The 12,695-nt window shown below is 43.9% G+C and overlaps 1 protein-coding gene across 3 annotated transcripts in view; it reads left to right on the top strand.

The window, feature by feature from the left end:
- SYCP2 (synaptonemal complex protein 2) overlaps positions 1-12,695 on the top strand; it is a 398,741-nt gene that overhangs the window by 320,244 nt on the left and 65,802 nt on the right. For all 3 annotated transcript variants that reach the window (XM_075347762.1, XM_075347763.1, XM_075347760.1), the window contains one exon: positions 5,499-5,645. In XM_075347762.1, the coding sequence (XP_075203877.1) occupies positions 5,499-5,645 (147 nt within the window). The remainder of the gene's footprint in view (positions 1-5,498; positions 5,646-12,695) is intronic.

Here is a 12,695-nt window from a genome sequence, read left to right as displayed (position 1 = left end):
AAGCTGGCAACCTTTGGTGACTTTCATGTGGCCCTAAAGGGTGCTTAGTCTTGTATTTAGCCAAAAAATAAAAGAGAATTTAAAAAAAACGACATGGGTTCCCCCCTATCTTTTGTAGCCAGTTAGGGTAAAGCAGACAGCTGCAGCCTTCAGACCACAGCTGGCAGCTTCACCTTGGCTGGTAATCCAAAGCACAGGGCACCCCACGCTGTTATTTTACATTAAATAAACAATTTAAAACAAAAAATGTGGGATCCTTCATAATTGGATCACCAGCCAAGGTAAAGCAGACAGCTGTGGTCTGGTATTCTCAGACTAGGGAGGTCCACCGTTATTCAACACTCCCCAGCCTAAAAATAGCAGGCCACAGCCGCCCCAGAAGTGGCGCACCCATTAGATGTGCCAATCCTGACGCTTTGCCCCAACTCATCCTGTTGGCCTGGTGCGGTGGCAAACGGGGTAATATATGGGGTTGATGCCAAATGTGTAATGTCACCTGGCATCAAACCCTGGGGTTACTGATGTCACGGCGTCTATGAGATACCCGACATCACTAACCCAGTCAGTAATAAAAAAAATAGACAACAAAAAAAGTTTTACTTGAAAAACATTCCCCAAAACATTCCCTCTTTCACCAATTTATTGAAAAGAACAATAAAATCCAGCTCCGGCGTAATCCAATAACAGTCCCACGATGATCCATACTATTGTCACTGTCCTTGTCAATGAAGAACAGAATGTTCCCCATTGGCTGGGAGAGCAGTGCTGTGACCTGAGCTAACATCATTAGGTCAGCCCAGGTCACTGCAGGGGATGACTAGCGCTGCTGTCAGGAGGTTAGATGAGATCATTACCCGCTGTGATTATCTCCTGCACTCCTGACGTCAGCGCTGTCACTGACTTTTATGCTCGCTGCGTTCTCAGCAGTATCGAGGGAGCCCGTGACGTCACTGCTAGTGACCATCTCTGGCCACCCGCCAGACATGACGTGAGAACGCGGCGGGCATAGAAGGCAGTGACAGCGCTGACGTCAGGAGTGCAGGAGATCGTCACAGCAGGTAATGATCTCATCTAACCTCCTGACAGCAGCGCTCGTCATCCCCGCGACTGCCCGCACTGCTGTATGAGAAGCTGCTGATAATGCAGTGCGGGCATACACTGACACACTGCATTGCGGGCAGCCGCGGGGCTGGCAGGGAGCGGAACACAGCCTGTACGGGCACCCAACGGAGGTCACACGGAAGTGCTTCCGTGCGGCTTCCAGGGATTTTGCGGGCCCATTGACTTGTATTGAGTCACGGTCCGTTATTCCGGATTACAATAGGACATGTTCCATAATAACGTAACGGACATACGTGATCCGATGTGTTTTTTTGTAGGATCGGATGCACATGGAAGTGCTACCGTGTGCCATCCGATCCTACATGGATCACTGGGTGGGTGATGAGAAACGGGTTCTATGCTGCGCTAAAAACAACAATTCCAGCCTGGGCTGTTCTTTCTACTTCTGCTGTCCTGATGAAGAAGGCGGTGATGCCTTCGAAACGCGTTGACTTGTGAAAATAAAGGAAAGAATTCCATAACATCTCCTGGAATTGTGGTTTTTAGAGCAGCATAGAACCCGTTTCTCATCACCCACCCAGTGATCCATATTTGTTCCATCGGAGCTGCGGCTGACCACTCCATACATCCATTTATTTGATGCCTTTAAGGAGTTGTGCCTGTCACAACTGAAACAGGTGAGTACCTGTCTTTCTCCTTATACCCACTTGTCTACCAGATAAGACCCTATTTGCGCTTCTTTTTTCCACAGCTCTCCTGATATCCGATCCTACATAAAAGACATTGAAAAGATGGTCCTGTCTGTGGGTCCGCAAAAAACAGGAACTGACCAGGACAAACGCAATGGTCATGTGAATGAGCCCTAAGCCAGTACATATCCGGGCCAGTCTGAAGTTTGCTAGAGAGCATTTGGATTATCTAGAAGAGTATTGGGAGAGTGTCATATGGTCTGATGAAACCAAAGTAGAACTGTTTGGTAGAAACACAACTCGTTGTGTTTGAAGGAGACAGAATGCTCAGTTGCATCCAAAGAACATCATAGCTACTGTAAAGCATGGGGGTGGCAACATTATGCTTTGGGGCTGTTTCTCTGCAAAGGGACCAGGACGACTGATCCATGTACATGAAAGAATGAATGGAGCCATGTATCGTGAGATTTTGAGTGCAAACCTCCTTCCATCAGCAAGGGCATTGAAGATGAAATGTGGCTGGGTCTTTCAGCATGACAATGATCCTAAGCACACCGTCAGAGCAACAAAAGAGTGACATCGTAAGAAGCATATGAAGGTCCTGGAGTGGCCTAGCCAGTCTCCAGATCTCAACCCCATAGAAAACCTTTGGATAGAATTGAAAGTCCGTGTTGCCCAGCGACAGGTCCAAAACATCACTGCACTAGAGGACATCTACATGGAATGGGCCAACATACCACCAACAGTGTGTGCCAACCTTCTGAAGACTTACAGAAAACATTTGAGATGAACTTTTGTTATTGACCACATTTGTTATTTTCCACCATAGTTTTCAAAAAAAATCTTGCCAAATCAGACAAGGTGATTTTCTGGATTTGTTTTCTCATTTGACTCTCATAGTTGTGGTCTACATATGACATATGATGTTAATTTCAGGCCTCTCACATCTTTTTAAGTGGGAGAACATGCCTAATTGGTGGCTGAGTAGATTCTTTTTTTCCCCCACTGTTTATGAAGAACGACATATAAAGGGAAATTACTATGAGATGGAACATTACTATAAGATGGGGACAAGGATGGGCACATTACTACAGGATGGTGACGAGAATGGGCACAATACTACTACAGGATGGGGACCAGGATGGGGCACATTACTACAGGTTGGGGACATTACTGCAGGATGGAGATCAGGATGGGCACATTACTATAAGATGAGGATTAGTTTGGAGACATTACTACGATATGGGCACATTACTACAGGAAGGGGACACATTACTACAGGGAACAAGGATGGAGCACATTACTACAGGATGGAGACCAGGATGGTCACATTATCACACAATGGGGACGAGGATGGTTACATTACTACAGGATGGGGGACAAGGATGGGCACATTACTATAGAATGAGGACAAGGATGGGCACATTACTACAGGGTGTAGACTGGGATGGGCATCTTACTATAGGATTGGGACAAGGATGGCCACATTACTACAAAATGAGGACAAGGATGGGAACATTATTACAGGATGGGACAAGGATGGGCACATTATTACAGGATTGAGACCAGGATGGGCATATTACTACAGGATGGGGACAAGGATTTGCACATTACTACAGGATGGGACCAAGGATTGCTCATTACTACAAGGGAACCAGGATGGGCACGTTCCTACAAAAAGGGAACCAGGATGAAGCACATTACTACAAGGGACAAGGATGCAGCACATTACTTCAGGATGGGCACATTACTACAGGATGGGGACAAGGATATGCACATTACTACAGAATGGGACAAGGATGGGCACATTATTACAGGATGGAGACCAGGATGAGCATATTACTACAGGATGAGACCAAGGATAGATCATTACTACAAGGGAACCAGGATGGGCACATTCCTACAAGAAAGAGACCAGAATGGGCACATTACTACAAGAAGGGGACCGGCATGAGCACATTACTACAAGAAGGGGACCAGGATAGGCACATTACTACAGGATGGGGACAAGGATGGGCACATTACTACAGGATGAGGACAAAGATGGACACGTTACTAAAGGATAGGGACAAAGATGGACAGATTACTGCAAGAAGGGGACATGGATGGGGCACATTACTACAAGATGAGGAGAAGGATGGGCACATTACTTCAGGATGAGGACAAGGATGAGCACATTACTACAATAAGGGAACAATGAGCACATTACTACAGAATGGAGACAAGGATGGGGACATTACTACTATAAGGAGACCATGATGGGCACATTACTACAAGATGAGGACAGGGATGAGCACATTCTACAGGATGGGGACTAGGATGGGGCACATTACTACAAGAAGGGGACCAGGAAGGGGTACGTTACTACAAGAAGGGGACAAGAATGGATACATTACTACAGGATGGGGATAAGGATTGGGGCACATTACTACAAAATGGGGACAAGGATGGAGATATTACTACAGAATAGGGACAAGGATGGGGCACAATATTGCAGGATGGTGACAAGGATGGGGCATGTTACTACAGGATGGGGACGAGAATGGGGCACATTAATACAGGTTGAGAACCAGGATGGGGACATTACTGCAGGATGAGGACCAGGATGGGCCACAATATTACAAGATGGGGACATTACTACAAGATGAGGACCACATGGGAAAATTACCACAAAATGTTGGCCCAAATTACTATGTGGTGCTAATTGCAAAACAATATTACTTACAAAAAGGGGATAAAGTATAAAAACAATGTAAAAAAATAAATTCTAAATATAGCAAGGAAATGTATTTTTACCATTAAAAATGTTTTTTTTATTTAAACAAAAAAGTGCATGTTATCGCCACATCCATAACGATTCATGCTATAAAACCGTACCAAAACCCATAAGATGAATGCCATTAAAAAAAATGTAAAAAAAAAAAACAAGCGAAAAATTCTATAGAGCGATCCTAAGGTGTATAGAAAAAATTATATGGTATTACTAAAAATTTCACTTTGTCCTGCAAAGAAGGCAGCCCCCAAATAAAAAAAAAATTCTATGTGCGGCCTATATACCTAGCCGAATTTGAGAGGTTTATTGCAAACAGTTGTATACTTGTCACTATGACTAATAAACCTGATTTGGAAACAAACTTGAGTAATTTTGATTGCAACTAGTTGATTTGTCATTCTTAGGCTACTTTCACACATCCGGTTTGAGCCGTGTGGCTCAATCCGGCTGTGAAACCTATGCAACGGATGCGGCGAAAACACCGCATCCTTTGCATAAGTTTTTACATGCGGCCCGTCCGTTTTTTTCCGGTTGCGGCACGCTACTGAGCATGCGCAGTGGAAAAAAACGCATGCGGCGACCGGATGCGTTTTTTTCCGCATCGCGCCGCATCGGCGTCCATAGGCATGCATTGAAAAATGCGCCGCAGTGGCCGGATGCGGCGCAATGCGGTTTTTATTGCCGGAGCAAAAAACATTGCAGGGAACGTTCTATCCGGCCGCGGCATCGGCTAAATCTGCCGCATGCGGCAAAAACCGGACCGAACGCAAGCCCCTGCGGCACAATACGGCACTAATGTAAGGATAAGCAAAAAAAAACGCAACTGGCGTAAAAAAAAACGTTTGCGGTTTTTCTGCAGAACGCCGTATTGTGCCGCAGAGCAAAAACCGGAGGTGTGAAAGTAGCCTAAGCCCTTTGTATACTACATATGTGACAAAGGGGGGATAATACTGATGTCAACTTCTCTGTTTCAGGATGCAATAGCTTTGGATCACTCTACTGTAAGTGGAGTAAATGACCTGGAAGTAACAGGACATGAGTACAATAAGCCACATGTGAACATATGCTCACATGCCACTACCACAATAACAGGGGTAAACACCCTAAAGAAGAAAACAAAGGTAATTGCGTTAACGCAAGATTCATACACAGTTTTGGCAGGCATTTTGCCAGCATAATTTATTTATATATACAGTACAGACCAAAAGTTTGGACACACCTTCTCATTCAAAGAGTTTTCCTTATTTTCAGGTCTCTGAAAATTGTAGATTCACATTGAAGGCTTTACAACTATGAATTAAAACATGTTGAATGAAATACTTAAAAAAAAAAGTGTGAAACAACTGAAAATATGGCTTATATTCTAGGTTCTTCAAAGTAGTCACCTTTTGCTTTCATTACTACTTTGCACACTCTTGGCATTCTCTTGATGAGCTTCAAGAGGTAGTCACTGGAAATGGTTTTCCAACAGTCTTGAAGGAGTTCCCAGAGATGCTTAGCACTTGTTAGCCCTTTTGCCTTCACTATGCGGCCCAACTAAACGCAAACTGGATGGAATAGCATGCTGCTGCAAGATGCTGTGGTAGGCATGATGGTTCTGTATGCCTTCAATTTTCAATAAATCCCCAACAGTGTCACCAGCAAAGCACCCCTACACCATCACACCTCCTCCTCCATGATTCACAGTGGGAGCCAGCCATGTAGAGTCCATCCGTTCACCTTTTTTACAAAGACACGGTGGTTGGATCCAAAGATCTCAAATTTGGACTCATCAGACCAAAGCACAGATTTCCACTGGTTTAATGTCCATTCCTGGTGTTCTTTAGTCCAAACAAGTCTCTTCTGCTTATTGCCTGGCCTTATCAGTGGTTTCCTAGTGCTTACTTATTCCTCTTTCACTTAGCAAACTGTTCTTGAAAAGTAAAAAGCCCTACCTGTGACACAGTCCTCAGACGTCTAATTCGTCTACATTCACCGTACTATTACAACGTATGTGCATAAATATTCTCTGTAATTATGTAAATTATGTTATATTTTGTCACTTTTGGTGTGTGTAAATACTCTTTATTATCTTTTATAGGCAAGACCTTGACAAAGGCCTAACATAAGCCGACACGTTGGCATAGCTTTGCTCTTTTGGTAGTGGCATTTTTCTTTTCTGTTTGCAAATAATCCACGAATAAAAAATACATTTTGCATTACCTCTACGTTTGATTGAGTGCTTGGGATTTGTCATACTGTCATTTGCATGGGCTGACTACGCCACAGTCAGTACATGGAGGCATATGAAATGAACCGAGGGGAAACATACCTGTTCTCTAGTACTTCTCCCTTCGGCATCTAATAATAATAATAATAATTTATTCATTTATATAGCGCTATTAATTCCATAGCGCTTTACATACATTGGGAACACTGTCCCCATTGGGGCTCACAACATAAATTCCCTATCTTGTGTCTTCTCACAGTATGTATATATATACACCAGTATATATATATAAAATTATATAATTTCTATAACAGGTTGGAAATAAAAAGTGGTAGAGTATAAAGAATTCCTCAGTATTTCTTTTCTCTTTAGGCTATGTGTGCACGTTGCGTTTTGGTTGCGTTTGAAACTGCACCGTGTCAATGACAAAATGCATGCGTTTTGCTTCCCCAGCAAAGTCTATGAGAAATCAAAATTTCCATCCGCACATTGCTTTTTTTTTAGGCAGCGTTTTGTTTGACAAATATTTTTCAAAATCGTTACGTAAAAAAAAAGAAGCATGTCACTTCATTGCATTTTGTGAACATTTTCCACCCATTGAAATGAATGAGGTGTGTCAAAACACAACCAAAATGTTTAACTGTGCGTTTACACTACATTTTGATTGCATTTTGCACCAGTTCTTGTCCACAAAAACGCAGGTCTCTTGATTCCTCTCTCTCTGTCTCTCGGTCTCTCTCTCTCCTGTCGGTCTCTCCTTCCTTCATACTCACCGTTCATCGGGGTGGCTGTCACACTGCTCCTGCAGCTTCTTCTGCTTCTGAAAGTGCAGGCCACTCATTAGGCTCATCTCATATTCACTGCTTCCCCCGCCCACCGGCACTTATGATTGGTTGCAGTCAGACGTGCCCCCACGCTGAGTGACAGCTGTCTCACTGCAACCAATCACAGCCGCTGGTGGGCGGGTCTATATTGTGCAGTACAATAAATAGATAAATAAATAATAAAAGAAAAAAACGTTTTGTGTGGTATCCCCCCCAATTGATACCCAGCCAAGATAAAGCCTTACAGCTTCTGGCTGGTATTCTCAGACTGGGGAGGCCTATCATTGTTAGACTTTTCCCCCAGCCTAAAAATATCAGCCAGCAGCTGCCTGGAATTGCCGCATCTATTAGATGCGACAGTCCCTGGACCTTAACCGGCTCATCCCAATTACCCTTGTGTGTTGGTAATCGGGGTAATAAGGAGTTAATGGCAGCCCATAACTGCCACTAAGTCCTAGGTTAATCATGGCAGGCGTCTGTGAGACACCCCCCATGATTAATCTGTAAGCAAAAGTAAATAAACACATACACCCAAAAAATCCTTTATTTGGCATAAAAGACAAAAAAACACCCTCTTTCACCACCTTATTAACCCCCAAACACTCGTCCATGTCCGACGTAATCCACACAAGGTCCCACGATGCTTCCAACTCTGCCACATCGGAAGCTCACAGCGAGCGGCCATAGAGCATGACCACTCGCTGTGAGCTCCACGTAGCAACTGAAGTGAGTTGCGCTATCAGCGGTGCCTTCACTCAGGTGATTTGCGGTCACAGGTGAGTCCTTAACCTGTGACCGCAAATCAGGCCGCGACACAGAATCAAAGCCGCACAATGAGAATGAACTTGGGTGAAGCTCTGACGTCACAGCTGCGGGCCTCACACTACTGCCTGTGTCATGGCACTGACCTCAGAGGTTCACCCGAGTTCATTCTCACATGGCTCTGTCTGCTGTCAGTGGGCAGTCATGCTATCTATTCTTTGTATCTATTTTTTCTATCTATCCCTCTATCTATCTATGTATTTTAGCTATCTATCAAATCCTATCCTATCATGTTTTATTTGTCCATTAAAAGCGCACTGTCCAAAACGCAGCCCAAATGCAGGGAAAACACATGTGTTTCTACTGCGGTTTTTTTTTTTGTCAAATGCAGTGTTTACATTTGTCAAGAGTCTGCCAGAGGGTGCATTTTGTTGTGAAACTAGAACGCAGCGTGCGGACATAGCCTTACATTGAATTCATAATTTTGCTTCACACTTGATTCACTGTTTCTGCAGCTTGCTTGCCCCCTCATTTCTTTTCTTGACTTAAGGGCAGATCCCACATATTGGACTTCATACATCAGACAGTTAGAGCACTTCTTGTGAACATACCATACATATCTGTATAGAGAACCACACTTTCAGTTTTTAACCGGTATACCACTACATTCATCCATGTGCTATACAGACACTATAGTTTATTTAAATGTTATGGAATTGCAGTTTAACCCCTTAACGACCGCGGGCCGTAAAATTACGTCCTAAATGACATAATGTTACTGCCCGCGGTCCTCCAGCGGCAGCATGCCGCGATCGGCACACATCTCAGCTGATTTTCACAGCTGAGATGTGTGCCTGCTAGGCACGAGCAGAATCGTTATCTGCTCGTGCCGATTAACCCCTTATATGGCGCTGTCAATACATGACAGCGCCATTATAAGCGCAATTGCGGTAATATTTTCCTTACCGCCCGATACCGGAAGTCACGTGACGCAATCACGTGACTCCCGATAGTTGTCATGGTAGCACAGGGTCATGTGATGACTCCTGTGCTACACCTGACTTGGTTTCACTTTCGCTGTGCCCGGGGCACAGCAAAAGAGAAAGACAGCGTATCTGCTGTTTACAGCCTTGCAGCTGTGATCAGCAGATACTGCAGAGTGATCGGAATGCTGATCGCAATAGCCCCCTAGGGGGACTAGTAAAATAAAAAAAAAAAGTTAAAAAATAAGTTTTAAAAAATTTAAAAAAAACAAAAAAACCTAAAAGTTCAAATCACCCCCCATTCGCCCCATTGAAAATTAAAGGGTTAAAAAAATAAAAAATATACACACATTTGGTATCGCCGCGTTCAGAAACGCCCGATCTATCAAAATATAAAATCAATTAATCTGATCAGTAAACGGCGTAGCGGCAAAAAAATTCCAAACGCCAAAACGACGTTTTTTTTTCGCCACAACCTTTGCGCAAAATGCAATAAGAGGCGATCAAAACGTAGCATCTGCGCAAAAATGATACCGTTAAAAACGTCAGCTCGAGACGCAAAAAATAAGCCGTCATTGAGCCTAAGATCCCGAAAAATGAGAACGCTACGGGTCACGGAATATGGCGTAAAACGTGCGCCACTTTTTTCGGACAAACTTCCGATTTTTTTTTAACCCCTTATATAAAAGTAAACCTATACATGTTTGGTGTCTACGAACTCGCACTGACCTGAGGCATCACACCCACACATCAGTTTTACCATATAGTGAACACAGTGAATAAAATATCTCAAAAACCATAGTGCTATCGCACTTTTTTTGCAATTTTTCAGCATTTGGAATTTTTTTGCCATTTTCTAGTACACAATATGGTAAAACTGATGGTTTCATTTAAAAGTACAGCTCGTTCCGCAAAAAATGAGCCCTCACATGACCATATTGACTGAAAAATAAAAAAGTTACGTCTCTCAGAAAAAGAATGGCGAAAAAAAAAACGGAAAGCGAAAAATCGGCCGGTCGTGAAGGGGTTAATATAAGGTGCCTATACAACTTTAAGGGACCTTTATTACCAAGCTCAGTGGGAGCATATTAGAAAGGTGCAGTTTTTGGTTTCACATTTCAACATAAAGCATTATTTTATATTGGGGGTTTTTTTGTCCATGCTTACTATGTATGATTAGATGCTGGGATAGGATTTTCTTTAAAATATGAGAAAAAAGAAAAAAATCAGCTCACCCGTATATGTGCTCTCCCAGTTTGAATGGGGTGCAGGTAGCCCACCAGACAGGCAGGTCCGTAGGAGCGTAGGAGAGAAGGAGGTAGGGACTCAGCACTGATGCCAGGGTAGAAAAATATATCCCTATAAAAATATATATTTTTCTACCCTGGCATCGGTGCGGAGTCCCTACCTCCTTCTCTCTTTTCTTTAAAATACACTCTCAGGCTATGTGCGCACGTTGCGTACAGTCACTGCAGAAATTTCTGCAGCGATCTGAAGAGCACATGTGCGCTTTAAATCGCTGCAGAAATGTCCGTAGTGAAAAAAAAAAAAAGCCGATTCCATGCGCTCTGCCTGCAGCTCCTGCCATAGACAGAGCAGGAGCTGCCGGCAAAGCGCACGGAAGAAGTGACATGTCACTTCTTAGAACGCAGCGCTTCGGCAGAAGCCGAAGCGCTGCGCTCTAAAACGCCACGTGCGCACGGCCCCTGCACAATCTCCATAGACTGTGCAGGGGACGCAGGACGCATGCAGTTACGCTGCGCTACAAAGCGCAGCGTAACTGCATGTATTTACGCAACGTGCGCACATAGCCTTACAGTGCCTACAAGTAGTATTCAACCCCCTGCAGATTTAGCGGGTTTACACATTCAGAATTAACTTGGCATTGTGACATTTGGACTGTAAATCAGCCTGGAAGTGTGAAATGCACTGCAGCAAAAAAGAATGTTATTTCTTTTTTTATTTTTTATTTTTTTAAATTGTGAAAAGTTTATTCGAGGGTCATTTATTATTCAACCCCTCAAACCACGAGAATTCTGTTTGGTTCCCCTAAAGTATTAAGAAGTATTTCAGGCACAAAGAACAATGAGCTTCACATGTTTGGATTAATTATCTCTTTTTCCAGCCTTTTCTGACTAATTAAGACCCTCCCCAAACTTGTGAACAGCACTCATACTTGGTCAACATGGGAAAGACAAAGGAGCATTCCAAGGCCATCAGAGACAAGATCGTGGAGGGTCACAAGGCTGGCAAGGGGTACAAAACCCTTTCCAAGGAGTTGGGCCTACCTGTCTCCACTGTTGGGAGCATCATCCGGAAGTGGAAGGCTTATGGAACTACTGTTAGCCTTCCACGGCCTGGACAGCCTTTGAAAGTTTCCACCCGTGCCGAGGCCAGGCTTGTCCGAAGAGTCAAGGCTAACCCAAGGACAACAAGGAAGGAGCTCTGGGAAGATCTCATGGCAGTGGGGACATTGGTTTCAGTCAATACCATAAGTAACGTACTCCACCGCAATGGTCTCCGTTCCAGATGAGCCCGTAAGGTACCTTTACTTTCAAAGCGGCATGTCAAGGCTCGTCTACAGTTTGCTCATGATCACTTGGAGGACTCTGAGACAGACTGGTTCAAGGTTCTCTGGTCTGATGAGACCAAGATCGAGATCTTTGGTGCCAACCACACACGTGACGTTTGGAGACTGGATGGCACTGCATACGACCCCAAGAATACCATCCCTACAGTCAAGCATGGTGGTGGCAGCATCATGCTGTGGGGCTGTTTCTCAGCCAAGGGGCCTGGCCATCTGGTCCGCATCCATGGGAAGATGGATAGCACGGCCTACCTGGAGATTTTGGCCAAGAACCTCCGCTCCTCCATCAAGGATCTTAAGATGGGTCGTCATTTCATCTTCCAACAAGACAACGACCCAAAGCACACAGCCAAGAAAACCAAGGCCTGGTTCAAGAGGGAAAAAATCAAGGTGTTGCAGTGGCCTAGTCAGTCTCCTGACCTTAACCCAATTGAAAACTTGTGGAAGGAGCTCAAGATTAAAGTCCACATGAGACACCCAAAGAACCTAGATAACTTGGAGAAGATCTGCATGGAGGAGTGGGCCAAGATAACTCCAGAGACCTGTGCCGGCCTGATCAGGTCTTATAAAAGACGATTATTAGCTGTAATTGCAAACAAGGGTTATTCCACAAAATATTAAACCTAGGGGTTGAATAATAATTGACCCACACTTTTATGTTGAAAATTTATTACAATTTAACTGAGCAACATAACTTGTTGGTTTGTAAGATTTATGCATCTGTTAATAAATCCTGCTCTTGTTTGAAGTTTGCAGGCTCTAACTTATTTGCATCTTATCAAACCTGCTAAATCTGCAGGGGGTTG

Source organism: Anomaloglossus baeobatrachus, chromosome 5, assembly GCF_048569485.1.
Source record: "Anomaloglossus baeobatrachus isolate aAnoBae1 chromosome 5, aAnoBae1.hap1, whole genome shotgun sequence".
Classification (NCBI taxonomy): Eukaryota; Metazoa; Chordata; class Amphibia; order Anura; family Aromobatidae; genus Anomaloglossus; species Anomaloglossus baeobatrachus.
The sequence above is the reverse complement of the archived record's forward strand: the minus strand, read 5'-3'. Positions and strand labels throughout refer to the sequence as shown.